The 25,454-nt window shown below is 40.2% G+C and overlaps 1 protein-coding gene across 2 annotated transcripts in view; it reads right to left on the minus strand.

The window, feature by feature from the left end:
• MUSK (muscle associated receptor tyrosine kinase) overlaps positions 1-25,454 on the minus strand; it is a 234,558-nt gene that overhangs the window by 76,536 nt on the left and 132,568 nt on the right. For both annotated transcript variants that reach the window (XM_040360661.1, XM_040360671.1), the window contains 4 exons: positions 10,275-10,399; positions 8,442-8,601; positions 3,866-3,872; positions 1,878-2,141 (listed from right to left, as the gene is read on the minus strand). In XM_040360661.1, the coding sequence (XP_040216595.1) occupies positions 1,878-2,141; positions 3,866-3,872; positions 8,442-8,601; positions 10,275-10,399 (556 nt within the window). The remainder of the gene's footprint in view (positions 1-1,877; positions 2,142-3,865; positions 3,873-8,441; positions 8,602-10,274; positions 10,400-25,454) is intronic.

The following is a 25,454-nucleotide window of genomic DNA, read 5'->3' on the forward strand; positions in this document are numbered from 1 at the left end:
ATGATCTTGCAAAGTCAGGTTACGTTCCACCACGTTTTACCATTGAAGCTAGCTTCTGGGCATGCGTAGATGAAAAAACGTCTTAGAAAACGACGTTTTTTGCTACACACGGTCAATTTCTGTGAGGTAAAAAGTGCACTTTTGAAAAACGACACATAAAATTGAAGCATGCTTCAATTTTTTTCTGTCGTTTTTTAGAAGACATAAAACGACGTTTTTGCCCACACACGGTCAATTAAATTGACGTTTTTGAAAATGACGTTTTTTTCCATCGCAGAAAGTGATGGTGTGTACGCGGCATTAGGCTGCGTCATTAGGAGCCAGCTTGAAGAACCAGGAAAAGGCAGCTGACTCCTGATAACTTAGAAAGGAAGATGATGACACATAACCTGGTGTTGCAACTGTACACCAACACAGCCCAAGACACCACATATTTTTCCATCAAGGGGTCCCTTTCATATCCCTGCCACTTTTCTATTAACTCTTTCTTTCCCCATCCTCAGGGAGGAGCCTTGGCTCTCACGTTATGGGTGTGTCTGTATTGTAAGTGACTGTACTGCTGAATAACCATTTGTAGCTTGGCTCTGAAGAAGAAGGACTTTCCTTTAAAATGCATCAGCCATCTGGGAACAAGGTCAGCCCCCCCCCCCCATGCTAAAGGTTCCAGGAGGTCTGGGAGTGTTCAGCCACATGGTGTGGTTTGATGAGCATTTTTACCACCTCTGTTTGTGAATAGATATTGTTTTATAATTTTTTTTATAAATATTTGTTGGATAATGGACCATGCTAGTCTGCACTTTTTTTTAATCAGTTTCTGCAGTGCTTCAAGGACAACCCCAGTCCTAGAGTGCAGCAAGGCTTCCAAGAAATTATCCACATTTGTTATGGTGGAACAGTCACTATTGGGTCTATTCACTCATGTGCAGGAGTATTGTTCTTGTTCTGGTTGGTGTGACAACAGAACGATGCTGGGTTCATCGGGCATGCCAATATATTTAGTGAGTATAACCCAACAAAAAAGGTAAGGGGAATTAAAAAAAAAGAATAAATCAAAGTTCCTCTTTGGGGACTTTCCCCAACAACCATTCATTTCAGCATACCAGAGTGAAATGAATTTGCTATATAAACCATTTGTGCTTTATTTACCAGCTAGGTGAACAGCTTATGGAAATCAGCCCACTGTGCCGATGACTGACATCAACACCTCATTTCATGAAGGTCAAACAGCAGCTGTCAACATTAAAATATAAATGCCCTCACCATTACATTCATTCTTTTTCTTCTTAAAGGCTTCTTGTTTTGGCTACTGGTGATATTTGAAATAGATGTTTTGATGCCACAAGAAGGATGAAAAGTTGCTTCTCAGAGGGATACTGAGAAATAAGTTCACTGTAAATTTACTATATTACCTAATGAGAGCTACATGTTTCTGCTGACTTTGAAAACAGCAAGCATAGCACTGTAGTAAAACAAGTCACCCTATAAAGGATATTTTCATTTTTTCCTCAGTTTATTTTGCTTAACAAAAGATGCTCTATGACTGTCTTACAAAATGTTTTTAAGTTAGGTAAGGAGTTATACATTAATAAATATGGCAGTGGTAATGATGATGATGATGATAAACAAATGCTTTAGAGAGCAACATAGGGCTCTTATAGGCTTAATAATCATTAAATATTGGTTGGAGACCCAAATGATAAATGGCCTTAACCAAAATCAAATCATTGACTCTTTTATGAATATACCATTTGCAATTGACCACGCTATAGTGATTTTTTCAGTGGCTTCTTCTGATAATACTGGTAATTGGCTGCCTCACATACTAACTTATGAGCTACAAAATATTGGTTCACTTCATTTAGTCAAGTGCATCTTACCTGCATATTGGATTTGGTGCAGGACCATCTCCTGTTGGGTTGCATTCTCGAAAGAAGTAGTTGCACAACAGAACTTCTGCAGCTGGGCGACAAAGAGGGCTGACTGTTTTCAGCTCTGTCCAGGCAGTTTGAGCAAGCATCTCCTGGCTCTCCTCTGGTTCACTGTTAGATGTATTGAAAAAAACTAAAGAGTCCTTTGCAAGCATTGCATTACAAATGTCCCCTCTGTAGGTGCTGCAGTAGCCAGTATCTTTTTTGTACAGCCTGACAAGGGGGGATAAAAATATTTTTTAAACACAGAACTAAGTCAAATCACTTTTGGTTTCATCGTTTTTAACTTCTGAAATCATCATATTTAAAAATGACTTTAACACTTGAAAAGCATTTATTTTACATTTAAAAGATAGTTGCAAAATACAGAATATAAATTGCAAAGGCCATACTGGTACAGTCGAATCTCAAGACACATACATTGTGGTGTTTTTTTAAATAGCTCTTGCAAAATGCATTATCTGCATTACTCAAGCGGTGAAGTGAACTTAAAAATACTTTATACAGGTTTGCAATATACATATTGTGAGCATGAGTACAATTAGGAGTGATGCACTCTGTAGGCATTATCTAGATATCGGGGTTGCAATAGAAGGAGGTACCTCTACTGGGGGTCAGGAACACTGTTCATATTTTAAGGGGAAATAGGTGAGTGCTATAAAGAATAGCTTGGTGGAGTGTGTATATTTGGTGATGTATTCATATAATTGTAAATTATTTTTCCCAAAAGAAAAAGTTAAAGTCCAACGCCAGGCACAATAATTTCACTGCATTATAATATGCATCTCCCCCTGCACTTTCTGATTACAGCAGAAACTAATACAAATTAGTCTAATGCCGTGTACATACGATCGGGCATTCCAACATCAAAACCATGGATTTTTTTCTGATAGATTGTTCGCTCAAACTTGTCTTGCATACACACAGTAACACAAATGTTGTCGGAAATTCAAAACGTCAAGAAAGCGTTCACGTACAACATTACGACGAGCCGAGAAAAATTAAGTTCAATGATTCTGAGCATGCGTCAAATTGATTCCGAGCATGCTTAGGAATTTTGTGCGTCGGAATTGACTACAGACGATCGGAATTTTGTTGTCAGAAAAATTGAGAACCAGCTCTGAAACATTTGTTGTCGGAAATTCCGACAGCAAATGACCGATGGAGCATACACACGGTTGGATTTTCCGACAACAAGCCCACATCAAACATTTGTGGTTGGAAATTCCGACCGTGTGTACGCGGCATTACAGTACTAATTTGTAAAAAAAATGAACTTTTCAAACAATTCAATGTTTATTACTACACAGCCAATGTAAAGAGCTACTTAGAAATTGTAATCCAGTGAAGTTATTGTGCACAGAGTTGAGCTTAAAGCAGTTTTCTTAAATGTTATCATTTGAGGAGAGATTCTGTACTTCTAACTTTGAATATTATGATTGCAAGTTCATCATTTAATGGTGTGTAATAGTAACATAAATGTGATGCTCTTGGCTACAAAAATGGATACAACTGTAAAAAATACCCATACTTTTTTTTTTGTTTTTTTTGCACGAAAGTTGGTATGCAAAACCTTATGTTTGCAACTTTGCTGTTTGTCACCCACTGAGCAAATATTTATATGAAAATGGATAGGGCTGCTATTGTTATATTTCCAAACAAGAACATTTGTACCAAACATTGGATAGCTCCATTTTACTGGTTAAGAGGGAAAAAACAAAGCCATGTATTAGTAATTAATGATCCAATGAAAGCAGTTTTCAGCAGGGCTATTATAGAACCAGATGGCTCATAACTGAGAAAATACAGCTTGTGTCATATACTTCAATAACCTACATTGCATTACGTCAATATCTCAGTGTATTGCTTTATTTAAGCATGAGTCTGTTTTTTTGTGCTTAAAGTGATTAAAATATATACAAGTACAAGTATCCTACCTCCATTCTACAATGAAGTTGTATGATGCAGTCCAAGAACACATGCAGAAACAAGAAAAAAAGAAGAAGAATTAGCCAAGGCATATCTATCTGTGTTGCCATCAGTTTCCTGCCTATAGACCTTTGTATTAACATTGCTATATAACAAGTTGGTCATATTTCAGTCTTCATTATGAGAAGCTCCAGTTAACTCAGCATGGGCAGGTGATGAGGGTATTTCAAGGAGGGGGAGGGTGGCTTTTATTATTTATGAAGTGGGAGAAAATGAAGGAATGCCAAGAGCAATACCTTGTCATGCAACGGTTCAGAAAAGTTCATGAAACCTCAGAATGTCATTGCTGTTAATGAATTGTAAAAATATTTTATGCATCACTTCACTTTAGGTAAAAAGAATCTGCAGACGTGGCCCAGAAGGTTTAAACTGTTTAGTTTTCATTATGATTTTCCTAAAAGAATACATGCAGGACTATTTTCCATTTGATCTTCTTTTTTAGTTGTTTGGGGCTTATCTGCATGCAAAATTTAGTTCTGTAGCATCACACTTCCATGTAGGTACACTTTGAATGACTGCACATCTTTGTGCTTCCAAAAATCAACACAAATTTGGTATCTTTTTGTGAGATGGTCATGGTGTGGAGCAGTGTTTCTCAACCTTTTTTTCAGCCAAGGCACCCTTTAAAATGATGGACATTCTCAAGGCACCCTTATGGACAGTCTCAAGATACACCATTTTAAAATGTAAAAAACAACTCATTGTTTTACATAATGCGACAGACACGTAGGCCACCCAATATTAGAGGTGATTTATTCGTCCAAAGCAAATACACTTTTGCACACTAATACTGACTAGTATTCCGATGTTTCTCCTCTCCCTCAGTTTCTCTACATCACTCAGCTGTGACCCCAGTGCTGAAGAAGAGGGGCAGGGGAGGATCAAACAAGGATGCTGTGCAAGCGACCAACACCTTTTTTTATCAACACCGATGACATCACTGATTGTTAGGTTGGTTGTGGCTAGAAGGTTGAAATGGTGCACAATACAAATAAGTGGCTTTGTGTAACTAAAAGGCAGGCTTGATCCATTTTCTGGCTTATTTAATTTTTTGGACAATTTTTAGGCATTTTGTCAGGGCACCCCTGAAGAAACCCCTGAAGAAACATCAAGGCACCCCAGGGTGAAAAAGGTTGTTGTAGAGAACTCTGTTTTGCTTTATAGAGTACAATGTTTTCTATTGGTCTAAAATAAGGTATAATGAAAACAGAAACGCTGTATTTAAAAATGTTTATTGGAATGTTAATGAGCAGGAGAGGGAGGAACCAGAGAAGGCAAAATATATGCAGATGAATTTTCAGCTTTAATAGGTTATTTGGTTTCTTGAATGAGATCCGGAAGTATAAACGTTCCCTTGACTTCCCCACAAGATAGCTGACCCTGCAGTGCAGCCATTTGTTTAATTATTTCACTTCAACATTCTCTATGGAATATGAGTAACTTCTATTTTACTAAGGGCATTTTCCTATAGTAGAATTTATAAGCAAAAAGACTTGTGTCCTATGATGTTTTTTTTTTTAGATCTCCTGATGTTTGATGCCTTAATATTCTGCAGTGAATGGCTCTATTTCAAGGCCAACTTCTCTTGCTTCTAGTTTTTCTAGGTGTGTTGATTTACATGCTGGCACCTTAAATATGTCATGGACTTTTAACTATGAAATTATGATTGAACTCACTCTTAATGGGTTTCACGTAAACCAGAATACATTATTAAATGAGTAAACCTAGGAACAAAAGAGCGACACCCTTGTCAAGGCCTTCTAAGAAGGAACAGAGGTACACAGAAAATACATTTTGATCTTGCAAGAAATGCAGTGTCTCTGTTACTTCCTGTGAGATAGAAAAACTGGAAACAAAAACAATAATTTCTTTCTTGTTCAAGCCTAGGTTTATGCTTTGTGTGTGTCGGGAATGCACACAAAACTGTGTGGTTACCCGACACTCTCAGAAACATGATGCCCATTAGCAGATGCATGGTGGTGCAATAATTAGTAATGGGTAATGCTCTGTGTTTTTGGAAAAAGGTCAGGGTATTCTTATCTATGTTCAAAATGAATAGGCTGCCTTACAGGTGTTGAGCATAAGCACACACATGTTCCATCATCATACGTGCATGGTGTGAACCTAGCTTAAGCTACTAATCCTTAATAAAAAGGAAACAACTGAAAAAATAAAAATAATGTTAGCATTTGTGTGTGTTTATTTGTAGATTTGCGTGAAAACAGCATACTAGTTTGGATTGGACTGACTGTGCATTGCAACTCACAAAAACACCTTCATTTTTCAACACAGCACTAGAACGTTCACATTTTTATGTTGTAGCGTCCTGAAATGCATGTGCATCAAAGCGCATTGGCAAAATGCATTCGTGTATTCAAAATGATTGGTACTGCAAGACACTGCACCACGCATCAGGGTATCAGGTACTGAACTACATCTTAGCTGTACTCTCATTTAAATAAAAGTAGAAAAATGTATTTGGCTTCATGTGTTGATTCAATTCTCATTTTAAAGAAACATCCTTCTTTGACTTGGGTCCTTGCCAACTTCTACTTCCTACACCATTCAGTTTCTTAAAATACCCGACTTTATCAGTAGGAAAATCCTCTGAAAATGCACTGCAAATGAAGCAGCCAGAAGCCTTTAGGCAGGTCATGCATATTGATCTAGACTCTGCAAAAAACATTTCTACCAGAACAGAGCACAATATATCACTATGGGCCTGGGATCATGAAGTTTTGTGCAGATTAGAAGAATGAGCTCCAAGTATCCCCCTTTAATTTCACTGTCTACAGGGCATTATTAAGCCCATCCATAAACTGATTATCTGACAGATAAGAATTAATTTGCTGATACGTGCAAAATGATTTGATAATAACGACTGACTGACTAAATATCTGAATATGTATACCTGGTCATATCCAAGTATAGGTAAATCTGAATATCTTTTTGTCTCTTTTCCAATATCTCCAACGAATCTTTAAAGATATATAAAAACACTTAAACAGGACTTATTATTTTTAAATTGTTCTAAAAAATTGTCATTTACAGATAAAATTACTAGTCAAGAGTATTCCCTATGGCAGGGATGGCAAACCTTGGCACCCCAGATGTTTTGGAACTACATTTCCCAGGATGCTCACCTACACTGCAGAGTGCATGAGCATCATTTGAAATGTAGTTCAAAAACATCTGGAGTACCAAGGTTCGCCATCACTGCCCTATGGTCTCCCTGCAGCTGATCTTTTCCCGGTCACTGACTCACCATATCTTGTTCTGAACTGTGTTTTTGTGTGGAGGCAGCCATCTTGTTAGAGACAGGGTTTTGCTTTTTGTCAGAGCTGCTCCCCTGATTTCTGGTGATCTGATGACTGATGGGATAATATTCAAGAAGCAGCAGGGACGATATAGACACCACAGATTTACAGAATGAATGTAGTAGGAACAGCTTTATGTTTCCACTGCAGGTCCTCTGGTACAGCTTTTTCTCCAGCAAGAATGTTGAGCAGTACAACAATGATATCACCAAATTTCACTTTAAAACCCATGAGACTAACAGTTATTGACAGCAGTGTCTTAGATACCTTTGATGAGCTAACAGTGAGATATACAGCCGTTCACAGAACTGGAGCTTAACACAGTCAGAAAGTGAAAATATTTTTCGCGAGGGCAAAGTTAAATCTTTTGGCATACTACTTCAGGACAATTATAATTTCAAGATTTTACCTCTAAGGCCCCGTACACACCATAGAATCCATCCGCAGATAAATCCCAGCAAATGGGTTTCAGCGGATAGATCCTATGGTGTGTACATGCCAGCGGATCTTTTTCCACGGATATATCTCCCCTGGGATGGATTCCAGCAGATCGAATATTTGCTGACATGCAGAACATATCCATCTGCTGGAGTCCATCCCAACGGATGGATCCGCTGGTCTGTACAGACTCACCGGATCCATCCGTCCGAAAGGATCCCCCGCATGCGTCGTAATGATTCGACGCATGCGTGGAATTCCATATATGACAGCGTCGCGCACGTCGCCGCGTCATCATCGCGGCGAAGGCGCGACACGTCATCGCCAGAGGATTTCGGCGCGGATTTCAATGCGATGGTGTGTACACGCCATCGCATAGAAATCCACGGAAATCCTCGAGAGGATTTATCCGTGGAAACGGTCCGCTGGACCGTATCCGCGGATAAATCCTCTCGTGTGTATGGGGCCTAAGTCAACAAATCTTCACTTTTTGGGTTCAGATTTTGAACAAGTAAATAGTGTTAATATACTTTTACATTGTAAACTCTAACGAGAAGGACCCTCTTTTTCCTCCTGTATTAAATTGTATTGTTACCATACTGTATGTCCCCACGTTGTAAAGCACAGTGTTGGCGATATATAAATCCTGAATAATAATAATAATATACAGTTATTGTATTGAGCATTGCAAACTAGTACATACTGGTCCCCAGTTTACTCACATACAGTTATCTATACACACAGAGCAACATTCTTTTCTAAAACAAACCTGATATGCTGATTGCTGCTGCTGCTTTGGCAGGACCGAAACTACCAGTGTGTTTATTGTCCGCCATGCAGGTAAACAGTCCTGGTCTGGAGGCTGTAACATGCAGCTTTGAGAAGATCATTCCATCTTTGACATAGTCCTCCACAGACTCTGGTGAAACCTTGAGCAAAGCAGAAATACATTTCTATAGATACATTTTTACTTTTCACAAAAGTAAACTTTTTACATATTATGTAATATTTAAATTTTTTTGCCACTTTTTTTCTGACTGCACTGGTGAGTGTCGAAAGATACATATCAGTGTAATGGAGAGTCAAGAACTTCACAAAACTGCATATATATGACAAACTATGCATGCTCAAAGACATGGTTTTATTTTAATTGGATGGGATCTTTAAAGGTGTAATAACCATGTGCAGATCTCAGTAGTGCATAAATGCAGCCAATCAGACTTCAGCATACTGTAGCCCGATAATGAAAAAGATGCAGTCTACTGCAGGTTATTACTGCTAAAAGAAACAAGCCACCTTCACAAAAATATTTATTATTTTTAGCTTTGGAAGGGCCTAAATTACTGTCAAATGTTATCACCCACAAAATTTTCAGTGTCAATCTGGGCCTTTGTCAATTGGATTTTGTTTGCCTCAGAACTACTTTTCTTTGTATATAATTTGAAGGGTAAAAGGGATAGTAAAATCGAGCACAGCTTATTTATTACTACAGTATACTGTACATAAAGCCAATTCTGTTTTCCAGATTTGGATAGAGATGGAACGACTATAACTGGACATACATTTTAAATGTACACATACCCCCAAATGTGTACAATCAAAATTAATTATTTTCATCTCTCTGCATCTAATATTTTTGTTTTCATAAGAGATAAAATAAATCCCTCTGATCTTTGGCAAAAAATCAATGGTTGGAAAACATTTGGGAGCCTTAAAGCGGGGTTCCAACCACAATTAGCATTTTTTAAATGTATGTCCTTTCATCATGCGTTTTTATAATATACTTTACTATTTTACAATCCGCCGCAGCTCCGCATAGTTATTCAAAAAAGATAGTTTATAAAACTATGTCCACACCGTTGTCATTTTGCTTGTGGGCATTGTGAAGCCCACAAGCACTTACTTCCTGGAAGTCTTGGATGGGGAGTGATAATTGGGTAGCACACTGCATCCTGGGAAATGATGACACACATTTCCCAGGAGCATTAGAGGGAGATGATGTCAGGATCCTCGGTGATTCCAAAGGCAGATTTCGTGGGACTGCATAGCAACAGGCATTTCCAGATGAGTAAAACATTTTTTTTTCTTTTTTTCTTTTTTAGGTCTAATGAGCACAATAATGAAAAAAAAAATTGGGATGGAAACTCCACTTTAAGAGTGAACAGGCTTCATCCCCTGCTGGGCCTGTAGACAAATTGCCTGGATCTTTCAATTGATGCTTATAGGAGGTGGCAACTTTATATCTAAAAATATTGGGGGATTTTATTGGCACCTAGGTGTCAATCCTAGTCTACAGGCATCTGTTTTCTTTCAATTAGTTTGGGACCATTTGTCTAATGTTGATTAAGAGAATATAGCATCCTTTATACCACATAATTAAATCATATCTACAATCAGACTACTTTTACAGGCTACTACTTAGGTCAGCTACTGATGAATAGAATTATTCGACATTTACATTCATGCTACCCCTCTCCATTGAAAAAGTTTTTTGTTTTATTGATAAAATAGTAACTCATTTATAAAATTGCAATGACATGACTTGATATATTCCAGAACTATAGGGTAATCTATAAGAATTAGCACCAGAAAAAAAACTCACGGCTTTTCCATTTTCAAACCACCTGATGGAAGGAACTGGAATACCAGTTGCTGCGCACTTCAAGGACACTTCTGCACCAAATGTTACATTCTTTGATTCTGGTGCCTTTATGATCTTGGCAAGCACTAGGAAGAGAAGATCACGTGACAAGGTTACAAATAATATGTATTGCTTTTTTCCAAATATGTTTGCACTTACATTGAGCTGAGCATTACATTATTTTAGGTCTAGCTTGAAATGAAAATGAAGACTCATATCTACTTTGCATTTACTCAAATTGTATCAAACCCGAGAACAAAAATTAAATATATTGTACCTTACCAGTGCTTATATGTAGTTGACACATTTGTTTTCCTTTTCGTTATCTATACCTGGTGATATTGCCTGTAACACACAACCTGTCTTAGGGTGACAACGCTTTATACTGTACTGTATCATTGGAGGAGTAGCTGTTCTCAAAATCTAGACTGAAAACACTTCCTCCTTCTCCCTGTCTGAACATTGAAATTCAGTGCTTCAAAATGTGCAAAAAACATATATCTAAATGTTGTCGTCTCTATGTAAAACAACTTGTGACCTGCAAAGCCTGGAGAGTGCACACCACTCTCCAGTGCGCACCACGACTGCTGCACAATGGAAGCCTGAGTGGGATCCGGAATGCTGAGTCCCGGTATGCCAACAGCCAGAGTCACCTGGGTGCAGAACAGAGAGTGGACTAATCGCTATATGTGACTGGATGGTAAGTTGCAATATGACTGGGACCAGTGAGCTGATGCTATGTGGATTTACTATCTGCTGATAGAGAGACTGAGCATAGAGAGAACTGACTATACAGCCTAGTTTCTGCCTGCAGGCCTGCTGGGAGTATTCCTGTGTGCACCAACAGTACCACTGGACCCTAACACTAGCCAGCTGAAGAGTTAGGAACAGAAACCGCCTCTTTACAGCTGCTACCCAGAGACCTTCGCCTATTGCTTATGCTAAGAGGTACCTCCCAGGGGACATTGCACTATATCCCAGACATTCTCCTAGAGAGCACTCCCATTGCAGCACTCTAGAATCGTTTATAGTATTGTTATTCCCATTGCAGTTAATGCTTATATTCACTGTTTATTGTTGACTTTGCTGATTCATAAATGAATCCTAGTTTAGTGGTACAGACCTTTATTCTAGGGTACCTTGGCATAGTAATTATACCATCTAGCGGACTGTGTCTGAACCTACCTTTTGTGTGTTCATTTATGCTTAAACCATCAATTTTTCTAACCTGTACAAATACGTTTAGTTAATTTCCATGACGTCTCAGCATTAAGTTGAATTAAAGCAGTTGGCTTCTGGCATAGTCCTTGCCTTAAGCCACACCCTCTGACACATTTCAGCCCAATTAGTAGACCTCTATAACATTTATGCATAAGCCAAATCAGGGTGAAATATGTCATAGGGGCGTGTCATACACAGGGACAATTTCAGAAGCCAAGTTCTCTACTTAAATTTCATGGTCATACTTTATGGAAGTATGGCTTTGTCCTTCGTTTTTACTATATGTGCTGGGTGGGATGAGCTCCTAAAGCTCCTTAAGCCACTACCCAGTGTGGAGGGGACTGGAGCAATGTGCACAGGACTCAGAGTGGTGCAGTCTTTTCTTTGTATCACTTTGTATCACTGGACTGGACTTTTGTTTGGAATTGCCTGTTATTGATTGTATCTAGGTCAGAATAAATATATATATATATATATATATATATATATATATATATATATATATATATATATATATATATATATATATATATATATATATATATATATATATATGTGTGTGCAGCAATCCCACTTGATTTATTTTATAATATAAGTCCTTGGGAAGGCTTGATTGCTATTGCACATACTGCTGTGACCGACATGCACCTCACCCTTTGAATTCTCTCTCTCTCTCTCTTTTTCTCTCTCTCTCTCTCAAATTCAAATAAGCTTTATTGGCAAGACCAAATACATGTTAGCATTGCCAAAGCAGTTGAGTTTGTATAAGAAAAAGGGGGATAATATAAAGGGGAATGGACGTAAGTCTGTGAAAGGATTTTTAAGTCCTCAGTTTCTCATGTCCCTCTCAGTCTGTGACACGCTGTCACATTTTGGACAGCTATCTTCACCATTGACTTCTCTTCTCCCAGTATGAATTGGAGTTTCCTCCTCTCTTCTGTAGAGGTGAAGTCCGGGATAAAAGTGGAGATTCTCCGGAAGTGAGTGTCTCTCACTGAGTACTTTGGGCAATGTAGCAGGAAGTGGTCCTCATTCAGGACCCCCTGACCACATATCTCTTTCTCTCTCTCTCTCTCTCTCTCTCTCTCTCTCTCTCTCTATAAATATATATATATATATATATATATATATATATATATATATATATATATGTATATAACACCCATGCAGTCTCTATCATTTACTCCGGGCTGCATACATCAAATAAGGAGCCCAAGAAGATGGCCACAATCCTACTGATTTTGTTCTGTTAACCTAAGCAACAATTTTAAATTCAATGTGGTAGCTCTCATGCATAAACTGCTTCTGCGGACCTGTTAATAAAATGTTTTCCCTTAGCCCACCAATGACTAAAACCAGCCCTGATTGTGGATACAATTTATAAAAATAAAAAAAGGTGACAAGCCTTTGTCAATAGACAGCTTCTCCCAAATACAACTGAATTTCCTAGGTTATGTTTACATTTGTTAAAATGTGATGAAGATTAGTAGAGGCATTGCCAAAAAAAATCTTTACAACACAAAAGAATCAGTTGGAATTCATACTTCCTGAAAATATATGGTTATTACTTTTATAAACAGGCCCTGAAATTTGCAATTAACCTCCCAAACGTTATTCTGTTAGAAAAAAAAAATCTTCAGCATTACAATCAACATTCATTTAAAACAAGGATGACCAAAAGATAAACACAACTGTGAGCAATTTCAGATTTTTAAAATTAGTAACCCACATTGACTTCTAAGCTGAAATTAGCCATTTGGACTTTATCTGCCAATACAGTCAGCATTTTTTCAACACAATGATGAAGAGCAGCAATTACTTTCAGCCAAAATAAAATTGTATGTGATTTGTGTCTTCATTTGGAGTGTTTCTCTTCTCTTTCTGTTCTTTATGACATCTGTCACAGATATAGGAAGTGAGAGAAAATCACCCTCACTGCAGACATTAACTTCTAAAATTTCCTCATTCAACTAGATTATTAATTTTATTGCTATACAATTAGTAGTTCTAATATTTCAGTAGCAGCCTCCCAACAGGGATTGGCCCTCTGACCCTATATGAACAGTCACAGGTCCATCCAGCAGCAGTTTCCTTGAAGTTCTCCTGGACTCTCTTGAACATAGCAAACTCCTCTAAAGACGCTGCAGACTGGTAGCCATCTTAATAATTCTCTAGGTTCTAACATAGACCAACTTAGATTTATCTGGCCTTGGCTCAAGCCCCTGGCTGGGGTTAGGCTCCAAAAAAAAAAACCTTGTCACTGTGGCATCCTCCCCAGATCAAAGCCCATAAGGGAAAGCTAAAGCCCCGTACACACGATCGGACCTTTGTCTGACCAAAATCACATCGGAATTCCGACGGAATTCCATCGGAGTAAAAGAGAACATGTTCTCTATCTAAACTCTGATGGAATTACTCCGATGGGGCATACACGCGGTCGGAATTTCCGATAGAAAAAGTCCATCTGACTTTTTACATCGGAAATTCCAATCGTGTGTACGGGGCTTAAGACTCTTTTTCAAAGTCGGTCCAAATGTTTATCCTATTCCCTTGGGTCACATCACTAGATCAAAATTATTAGTGATTGACTAAGGCAGATAAATATTCATAACTCAATAAAATTTTACCTCTCACAAACTATTGGAGTTAACTCAACATTAGCAACAGGAAAGTTCAATGTAATGCGTTCAGGAGAAACCCAACCAACACAGAACACATAAACAAAGCTTATGCCAGTCACAGAGGTATACAGAACTGTGTGGACATTAGGTTATGAACTCACAAAGGTAACAATATTATGTATAATTAAATGAGATTGTAATGTTCAGAAACGTGAAACCACGACCACGTACGGATATGCAGATGGTTTCCCAATCATCTCTATAGCCTAGAGTTTTTCCAGTTGTTTAAAAGGACATCTTGTCACACAGATGTAATGGAAATGGATTTTAATTCTTTGAATGTTTAATAAAGAAACATGCTGTTTTTACAATAGAAACCAAAGATGTTGGGCCTTTTTATGTTACAAATTAATAAGGCTAAGCCGTTAATGGATCAAATATAAAAAGGAGATGTCTATTATATACACAAAAGTGAAAGGTTAAATTACAGCAGATTTAAAATTAACAATATTCTATTCTTATTCTGATTATGTAAGGCTGACAAAGAAAATGTCCTAGCATGAGCAAGACTACTTGTCAACATATGTTATTTAGCATACACATATTAAATAGTTTATCTTACATCCTGCTTAAGTCAAAATTTCTGTTATTGTTATGCAGTTATGTTCTGTATAACACACTTCTGAGCTCATTAACTTGTGCAGCAGTGCAACTAGTGTGTGCCAAGAGCTTTCTAACTGTTCCATGAGGTCACTTAGTTCTGTGTAGCTGTCCCAAGCCATTTCCTGCAAGGTAAATAAATAAAACATCTGCTGTGCTATTATAATTAAAGACAGCAATCTAGGCAATCTGTAATTTAACACCATCCCTTCCCTCAAGATAAATGTGTTGCAATTTATGCTTTTAGCATTCATTGTAAAAATTATTTAGAAGAATCAGTGAAGAGGAACAAGTTGGGCTATGGAACATTTTTTATAAAACATCATGGATCCATATGTATATTTCATATACATATTTGATAATATGGACTTTTGAAACTGTACCTTTAAAGCCCAAGTCTTATACCTTTTCATAATTTTTTTTTAGTCCTTAAAGTGGAAGTAAATCCATCGATTTAATAGTTTCAAAAAACAGTTACATTCCCGGCATGCCAGAAATGCCAACTGTCACATTGGTTGTGCTCTCAACCAAACTGTCAAACCAGCCAATGGCTGGTGTCCTAGCTGATCACATGTCCAGCACCATGGCAGTTGAAGTTTAAACAGAGGCCAAGATGGCAGCTTCCTTGGCTGAAAACAACAGGAGGCTTTACTTCCACTTTAACCCACAAAAATGCATACACACACACACACACACACACACACACACACATTTTATGATTTATGAATGATTTTTGTTTTGAAATTCATTTAAAAAAAAATTACTATCAGAAAAAATGCTGCTTCCTGCCCTGCCCCATTCCAGTGCCCTGCATTGGCATACCTGAGAAACAGGGGAGGCGAAGGGGGTGGGTATGTTTTGCCAAGTCTGTTGCTGAGTGTTAACTAATTACATAAAGCACTAGGTATAACTCTGGTCCCTATTGAACTATACAATCATATATAAGACACCTGGCATTGTGAAAATTAGTATAATTATTCTTATTGCGATCTGGTACACCTGGAGATGTACATGTATATTCCTAATACTTAAAGGATAACTCCACTTTCATTTTTAAAAAAATCGAAATAATAATATAATAGCGTATACAATTGCAACACAAGTCATATTGCTATTGAATGGTATTAAATATTACCTTTCCTTTTCAAGCTGCAGCTCTGTAATTTTCTGTAAAATGCAACATGGAAGTGTTCTGTATACAGAATGTGTACAGAACTCCATCCAGATATGTAATTTGCTGCTCGTGTGATTGGCTCACTGATTTTCTCAGAAGTCTGCACTAAGATACAAGTCAGATTTCAGGCATCCCCTGCCACAAAAAAAAAAATTTTTGGTCAGATACACTACACCAGCCCTCAAAAAATCCACTCGCTCCACTCGCATTTCGCGAGTGGATTTTGAGGGCTGGCGAGAAGGGCTGACTGGGAGCCCCGGGGGGGGGGGGGGGCGAGCACTGCCGATCAGAGGGGAAGAGAAGAGAGCCGCTGGCTGGATGATCAGAGCAGGGAACATCACAGCTTTTATTTCAATAGCTGTGTGTTCCCCACGCCGTGCGCAGTCACATAAACCCCTCCTCTTTTTCCGGAACTTTGATAGACAGATCACCGTCCAATCCTAGGACAGGTGACATGTATCAAAGTTCCCCGGACAAGAGGAAGGGCTTATGTGAAGGCGCGCCGCAGGGGAACACACAGCTATTCAAATGAAAGCTGTGATGTTCCTTGCTCTGATCATCCAGCCGACGGCTCTCTTCTCTTCCCATCCACAGGTAGGCTGCATGTGACACAGGCTGCATTATGGGACACAGGCTGCATGGTGGGCACAGGCTGCATGGTGGGCACAGGCTGCATGGTGAGCACGGGTTGCATGGGACACAGGCTGCATGGGACACAGGCTGCATGGTGGGCACAGGCTGCATGGGACACATGCTGCATGGGACACAGGCTGCATGGTGGGCAAGGGCTGCATGGTGGGCACGGGCTGCATGGTGGGCACAGGCTGCATGGGACACAGGCTACATGGTGGGCACAGGCTGCATGGGACACAGGCTACATGGTGGGCACGGGCTGCATGGTGGGCACGGGCTGCATGGTGGGCACAGGCTGCATGGGACACAGGCTACATGGTGGGCACGGGCTGCATGGTGGGCACGGGCTGCATGGTGGGCACAGGCTGCATGGGACACAGGCTGCATGGTGGGCACAGGCTGCATGGGACACATGCTGCATGGGACACAGGCTGCATGGTGGGCAAGGGCTGCATGGTGGGCACGGTCTGCATGGTGGGCACAGGCTGCATGGGACACAGGCTACATGGTGGGCACAGGCTGCATGGGACACAGGCTACATGGTGGGCATGGGCTGCATGGTGGGCACGGGCTGCATGGTGGGCACAGGCTGCATGGGACACAGGCTACATGGTGGGCACGGGCTGCATGGTGGGCACGGGCTGCATGGTGGGCACAGGCTGCATGGTGGGCACGGGCTGCATGGGACACAGGCTGCATGGTGGGCACAGGCTGCATGGGGCACAGGCTGCATGGTGGGCACAGACTGCATGGGACATGGGCTGCATGGTGGGCACATGCTGCATGGTGGGCACATGCTGCATGGTGGCCACGGGCTGCATGGTGGGCACAGGCTGCATGGTGGGCACGGGCTGTATTGGACACAGGCTGCATTGCTGGGCACAGGCTGCATGGTGGGTACGGGCTGCATGGTGGGCACGGGCTGCATGGGACACAGACTGCATGGTGGGCACAGGCTGCATGGTGGGCACAAGCTGCATGGTGGGCACACGCTGCATGGGACACAGGCTGCATTGGACACAGGCTGCATGGTGGGCACATGCTGCATGGTGGGCACAGGCTGCATTGGGCACAGGCTGCATGGTGGGCACAGGCTGCATGGTGGGCATGGGCTGCATGGTGGCCACAGGCTGCATTGGACACAGGCTGCATGGGGCACAGGCTGCATTGGCGGGCACAGGCTGCATTGGTGAACACAGGCAGGCGGCATTGGTGGGCACGGATAAAGTTGTTAATATTTTTATAACTTGTTTCTGCATAAAACAGAATTAAGTTATTCAAAACAAAACATAAAAGTAGTGTTATTTCATGAGATAATTTATGAGGGTGGGTTAAGGGACGGGATTAGGGGTGGGGCATGGTAGGAGTTAGGCGGGGGCAACTGGTGGCAAGTAACCCTTGATGCCTGGCAAGTAGCTCAGGACTTGAAATTTTGAGCCCTGTAGTACCCAATAGGAAATCATGTCTAAATGGATGTAATTGTCCTCCTTAGAGATTTGCAGGTGCATCAGCTGGTTGATATTCATGAAACCACTCCTATTGGACTTGCTGTGTACATGAGCGCAGAGAAACACACAGGGATTTCTTCAGAATAACAAAAGGTAGGAATCTGCAACAAAGTTTGTTAAAAATCCTTGTAATGTACATAGATCACTCAGAGGGGAATGTTTTTCTTCTTAACACAAGTGGAGTTACTCTTTAAATTCATGTTAAAACAACACTACACATGGAACTTTTAGGTGTACATCACCATTCATTCAATGGCCGTATTGATTAAAATTAATCTTATATTTTATTGGTACAAAAAATGGTTAAGCACTTTCCTTGCAGAAAATAATATACAACATGCTGTATGGCTGATTTAACACAATTCATTGTGTTTCACATATTAACAGATTAGACATCCAAAAAACAGTTAACCAAATTAAGTATTCTTTCTGCCAAGTTGGCCAGAAAATGTTCTTACACAATTATTTTTTGTGAACCTTCACAAAGCAAACTTGTCGGGAAAGAACTATGCACAAAACTGCACAGGACCGTGACTCTGCACCCAGTGGCATATTTAAAGCACTGCAAGACTCAAGATTATTGCTGAGTGGTCATCAACATTTGTGACCGTGACTGAGACAGAGACCCAAATTTGGACAAATCAACATGGTCAGAGTTAACTAACTCTCTGACCCCCTCTAAATTTAACATAGCACCGGTTCTGAAAAGTAACAGGGCGCTACATTAAGTTGACCCATCCTTTGCAGCTATAACAGCCTCAACTCTTATGGGAAAGCTGTCCACAATGTTTAGGAGTGTGTCTATGGGAATGTTTGACCATTCTTCAAGAAACGCATTTGTGAGGTCAGACATAGATGTGGACCAGAAGGCCTGGCTTGCAGTCTCCGCTCAAATTCATCCCAAGTGTGTTCTATTGGGTTGAGGTCAGGACTCTGTGCAGGCCAGTCAAGTTCCTCCACCCCAAACTCGCTCAAACCATGTATTTATGGACCTTGCTTTGTGCACTGGTGAACAGTCATGTTGGAAAAGAAATGAGCCATCCCAAAACGGTTCCCACAAAGTTGGGAGCATGAAATTGTCCAAAATGTTTTGGTATTCCATCACTGGAACTAAGGGGCCAAGCCCAACCCCCTGAAAAACAACCCCACACCATAATCCCCCCTACACCAAATGATTTGGAGGGGTGACCCAATACTTTTGGCAATATAGTGTTAATGAGCAAGTTTGAGGTGGAGGAACTTGACTGGCCTGCAGATCAAAATCTTTTGATTTTCAAATAAGTTAAACTTTTACATTGGATATTATTACTTATGGTATTAGCAAGGTCCATAAAGACATGGATGAGCAAGTTTGGGGTGGAGGAACTCGACTGGCCTGCATAGAGTCCTGACCTCAACCGGATAGAACACCTTTGGGATGAATTAGAGCGGAGACTGCGAGCCAGGCCTTCTCATCCAAAATCAGTGCCTGACCTCACAAATGCGCTTCTAGAAAAATGGTCAAAACAATCCCACAGACACACTCCTAAACATGGACAGCCTTCCCAGAAGAGTTAAAGCTGTTACCTGAAAAGGGTGGGCCAACTCAATATTGTACCCTACAGCCTAAGACTGGAATGCCAATAAAGTTCATGTGCGTATAAAAGCAGGCATCCCAATAATTTTGGCAATATATAGCCAGATTCACGTAGACTTACGACGGCCTATCAGTAGATACGCCGTCGTAAGTCTGAATGTGCGCTGTCGTATCTTTGGGCGTATTCTGGAAACCAGATACGCCTGAATTTGGCCAAGATACGACCAATGTAAGTCTCCTACGCCGTCGTATCTTGGCTGCCTACTTACCCTGGCCGCTAGGGGCGTGTACGTTCATTTATGGGTCGAATATGTAAATGAGCAAGATACGCCGATTCACGAACGTACGTACGTACGTACGCCCGTTGCAGTAAGCTACGCCGTTTACGTAAGGCGTTTTTCCGGCGTAAAGATAAACCATCAAAAAGATGGTGCAGCCCATGCAAGGTATGGACGTCAGAAGTGCTGTCGTATTTTACGTCGTTTGTGTAAGCCGTACGTGAATGGGGCTGGGCGTAGGTGACGTTCACGTTGAAAGCATTGAGTATTTGCGACATTACTCTGAGCATGCGCGCGAATGCGCGCGCAAGCGCCGTACGAATGGCCTTCATTTACATGGGGTCACGGTTAATTTAAATGTAGCCCGGCCACTACATGCCTACTTTGAATTAGGCGGGGTTACACCGGCCCATTTGCGCTACGCCAACGTAACTTACGGAGCAAGTTCTTTGTGAATACTGGCCTTGCCTCACTATGTTACGTCGGCGTAGTGCAAATGGAATGCGTTACGCCAGCCAAAAGATACACGGCTCTACGTAAAACTGGCCATCAGTGTATATATTTACAACTCATTCAGAAAATAAGTTTTTAAATACATTTGCACATGTTGATAACATCAGAAAATATCATTGCCAAAATACATCCCCATTAAATCAGAACCAGGTGTTATTCTGCAAACTGGAGTCAATTGTTGCACTTTTACTGTCACTGTGACTTAGGTTCTATGTATCAAATATTCCATGTAAGTCTCAAGGTGAAATATGTTATGTGGACAGCAGCTCAAGTCATGACAGACAAGGCGGTAAGCACAGTCGATACATGCTGCATAGAGGTCCACGGCTGGGGCAATGGAAACTTAATACACATTTTGAAATGATAATGATTTTATTGTCAGCACTCACATTGGACATGTGGTAGGAGGTCAGAATATCTGCCAACTATACCAATTAAACCTAGATAAAAATACTCTGTACTATGTTCTCATCAAGTTTCAGCCAGACCTTCCTAAAAAGACGTTAATTTATCCAAGACTGTCGAATTGAGAAACATGAAGGGAGAGTTTGCTTGGTCACATTGATGATATGTTTATCACCGATCGAGATTAGGCATAGACTGGGTTTTTATATTTACAAAAGTATCTGCTTTGAAATGTTCTGTAATCAAAGTTGCCTTGTCACGTTTCTAGAAATAGATTTTTTTTTTACAAATAAGTGAGGAGGAAATTGAAAACAGATAGCTGATACTGGAGCTCCTTTATGGAGCCAGCGTCTACAGAACTCCCTTCCATATCCAGAACAAATACAGGCCCATGGGCTATATTCAGCAAGCTGACATTCCAATGCAAAACGGAAGGTCATGTCATTCCAGGACAGGGTGGCATCTTCTGTCTGTTTCCGTTCTACCTCTACTGAAACATTATTCATCTTCAGTATGGAAATGTCATAGGCTTTTTCTGGCTGTCACGGTCTGCAAGCAGCTTAACATCTTATAAAAGCCGTGATAACAAAGAGCTTATAGACAGCCGCAACAAGAGAAATTTTTTCATGCCATAATGAGAGAAAACACTTTTTACTAACGTGCATTTTAACCTTTGCACATTCAGAATAGTAGAACATTCTACACGTTTCTGTATTGTGTCGCTTTGTGACAACAAGAATTGTTAGTTAAATAATATTAACAATATCCTGCTTAAATATTACATTTATATATCAGTGTTACTATTTTATTTTACAAGCTACAAAGGAATCCCTCTGGTGGGACTTTTAAGGGCATATACTCCGAAAGGATCAAATAATTGATATAAAAATATAAATGTTTTATTGAAATTGTTAAAACAGGAGATTCAAATGTATAGTTACAAAACATATACAGTAAAACCTTGGATTGCGAGCATAATTAGTTCCTTGAAACATGCTTGTAATTCAAAGCACTTGTATATCAAAACACACTTCCCCATAAGAAATGATGGAAACTCAGATGGTTTGTTCCACAACCATTTATTCATAGGTCCTTCAGTCCATATAAAAAGATTATAGCAATGTGATCAGGTTGTGGCAGGTCTTAAAAAGTTGACAATCATTGTGGCAATATACAAACAGAGAACTTTTTATGAATTAAAGCTAAATTCCAGGAAACCTAAAAATTCCATCTCTACTAGACTGGTCCTGGAGACTTCTCCCTCATACCTTAATAGTCTAAGACCTTCTGACATCATCATCAAGGGTCATTAGCCCTGCACTGTATGAGAGGATGTCGAGGAAGATCCACTGATGGAACATGGGGGAGCACCATCTGCTGGGGGCATGGAGGATCAGGTAAGTAAAAGTGAAGTGTTCTCTACAATAAATGAATGATTAGCCCTTGGAATGTGGGTGGAGCAACACTGCAAGGAAGAATTTTTAGGTTTCCTGGAGCTTTAGGTTACAAAGAAATCAAAAGTAAAATACGAGGCTATGCCATGTGCATTTTCCACAACATTGTTCAAACACAACATAAATTATAGACAGGATAAATTCAATCCTTTTGCGAAGCAAATATATTGACCTTGGCACCTACAGACTTGTACAAACAGCTTTTGACCTTCTAAACCTCTACTATTTCCCGTTCATGGTTGTTGTACATTTAGAACAAATGGGCTGATTTACTAAAGGAAGTAAGAGTCTTCACTCATACAATAATATGAACATTCGCTTCAATTATCCAACTATATAAAAAGGATCTGTAAATGACTGGGTATTCAAGGTGAACTAAAATATGTTTTTCACAATTCTGAATCATGCATACATTTTGAATTTCATAGTATTTGGTTATAATATACCTGTGTAGCAACAAAACATTATATGAAATGTATAATCTAATTCAAAATGTTCCATTACATATAAACCATATTGCACATATTATTGTAGCAATATTTTTACTGCTCATGAATATACGGTAAACCCAGAGTAGCTCTCAACCATTTCACTTAGGAATGTTCAATGCAAGCAACTCTCATGTACAGACTCTCTATGTGAAGCACATCAACATGTGTATACGCTTGCATGAGGCTTGCTTGTCAGCCATCTCTAGCTCTCTAGCACACATGCCTAATGCCCATATACAGGGCTGCATCTTGAAGGAACCTGTGCTCTACTTCTAACTCTTTCCAGCTCCATCCAACAGAAAAAATGGCTTTAGAGGCAGATTGATGTGTATGTAAATCCAACAAACAGCTTCTTGTTTTTGCTCCCTCTTGGTCCCTTAAAGTGGCAATTTACCTATTACAACTTGTTAAAAAATTATGTATTCTAGCAAGTGGCATACATTTCACACTAATAATTATGTTACCAAAAATTAGTGTGTGCTGTAAATTGCCTCGAGCATTTCTAAAGCCCAAAACCCCTGAACAGCAGTAATTCTTAAGGTTGTCAATAGGGTGAGCCATTTATATGGATACACCCTAATAAAATGGGAATGGTTGGTGATATTAACTTCCTGTTTGTGGCACATTACTATATGTGAGGGGGGAAACTTTTCAAGATGGGTGGTGACCATGGCGGCCATTTTGAAGTTGGCCATTTTGAATCCAACTTTTGTTTTTCCAATAGGAAGAGGGTCATGTGACACATCAAACTTATTTGGAATTTCACAAGAAAAACAATGGTTTTAAGGTAACTTTATTCTTCCATGAGTTATTTACAAGTTTCTCTTTGTTTACAGCCATTGACATGTCGCAGAGGTTAACACGTGCGGAGCGGATAGAATTTGTTGAACGCAGTAACCGGGTCACTGCAGCAGATTTCAATGCAAGGCAGCCTACGAGACCACCCATCTCCCATTCTACAGTTAGCAAACTGCTTGCTAAGTTTCGTCAAACTGGTTCAGTGTTGGATTTGCCAATATGTGGACGCATGAAATCTGTCACTAATGAAGAAACATCAGTGGCTGTCCTAGCTTCATTCAGCAAGAGCCCACAGCGTAGTACTCGCCGCATGTCACTGGAGAGCACATTGAACACATTTTATAAGTGGTCAGAAACTTGTAAATAACTCATGAAAGAATAAAGTTACGTTAAAACCAAGCATTGTTTTTCTTGTGAAATTCCAAATAAGTTTGATGTGTCACATGACCCTCTTCCTATTGAAAAAACAAAAGTTGGATTCAAAATGTCCGACTTCAAAATGGCCGCCATGGTCACCACTCATCTTGAAAAGTTTCCCCCCTCACATATACTAATGTGCCACAAACAGGAAGTTAATATCACCAACCATTCCCATTTTATTAAGGTGTATTCATATAAATGGCCCACCCTGTACTTCTAGTGGCTCGGATTTTAGGCACAGTGCTTAGAATAGAAAACAGGTGCGGCTGTACAAAGTAGTACGAGACCAATACAGGATTTTAAACAGTATAGGCACTTATCTTTAATGTTTTACATAGTTATACCTGTAAAAGCAGCAAGCCTGAAGTAATGTATCAGGACTTAGTTTTCTGACTAAAGTTCCACTTTAAATATACAGCCTCTATCATTAGCTTGCTTAGTTGAGCTTTGAAAATGAGAAATAGGAGAGCCAGGAGGCGGGGTCTAGCTGCACAGTCATGCTGCACTAGAGCTCCGCTCTGTGGGGAAAGAAAACCGCAAATAATTGATTTTAATAGAGCTGCAAACGAACAGAAAACGACGGGTCGAGTTCCCAGGAGGTGAGGAGAACCATTTTATTGAAATATGGTGCTGGGGGTGCCAGAAATAAGGGTAAATCCAACCCTAATAGCACGGCCCAGCAGATGAAGGGCTCTGTAAAAAAGGCGGCATTCTCCTCAGCCACCTCAGCTACCTCAGAGTCTAATACTGAGGGGAAAGGCAAGCAACGCTTGTTAAAGGGAATGAAATCCGCAGCTTCTCTGAGGAACATGGACACGGACAGTGAGGAGGAGGACTTGTCTAATACCCCACAAATAGCTACATTAAGTAAGACAGTCCCCTCAGAGCTCCTAAGTCAATTCGAGAAAATGCTGAATAAAGCGCTAAAGCGCACCTCAGAGCAAATCACCACTAGTCTAACTAAGGAAATAAGAGACTTGGGCTGCCGCACAGAGACTTTAGAGGCAAAAATGGACGAAATTGAAATTTATACTCAAGATCGCCAATCAGAACTAGATGCGCTTAAAGAGGAGAACTTGGTACTTCATAGCAAACTAGAAGATTTTGAGAACCGCGCCAGGAGATCGAATTTGAGATTCAGGGGAATTCCTGAGACGGTCCTGGACCTTTCAGGTACCATTCTAGCACTGTGTCAGGAGCTAGTGCCGGGACTGCCTGTAGAATGCCTGGAATTTGATAGAATACATAGGGCATTAGCCCCCAAAAAATCTGAGGGACCCCCCAGGGATATCATTGCAAAATTCCACTACTACAGAACAAAAGAGCAGGTTCTGGAAGCAGCCAGAGAGAAGAGCAGTTTAACATTCCAGGGAAACAATTTCCAGATAT

Source organism: Rana temporaria, chromosome 1 (genome assembly GCF_905171775.1).
Source record: "Rana temporaria chromosome 1, aRanTem1.1, whole genome shotgun sequence".
Taxonomy (NCBI): Eukaryota; Metazoa; Chordata; class Amphibia; order Anura; family Ranidae; genus Rana; species Rana temporaria.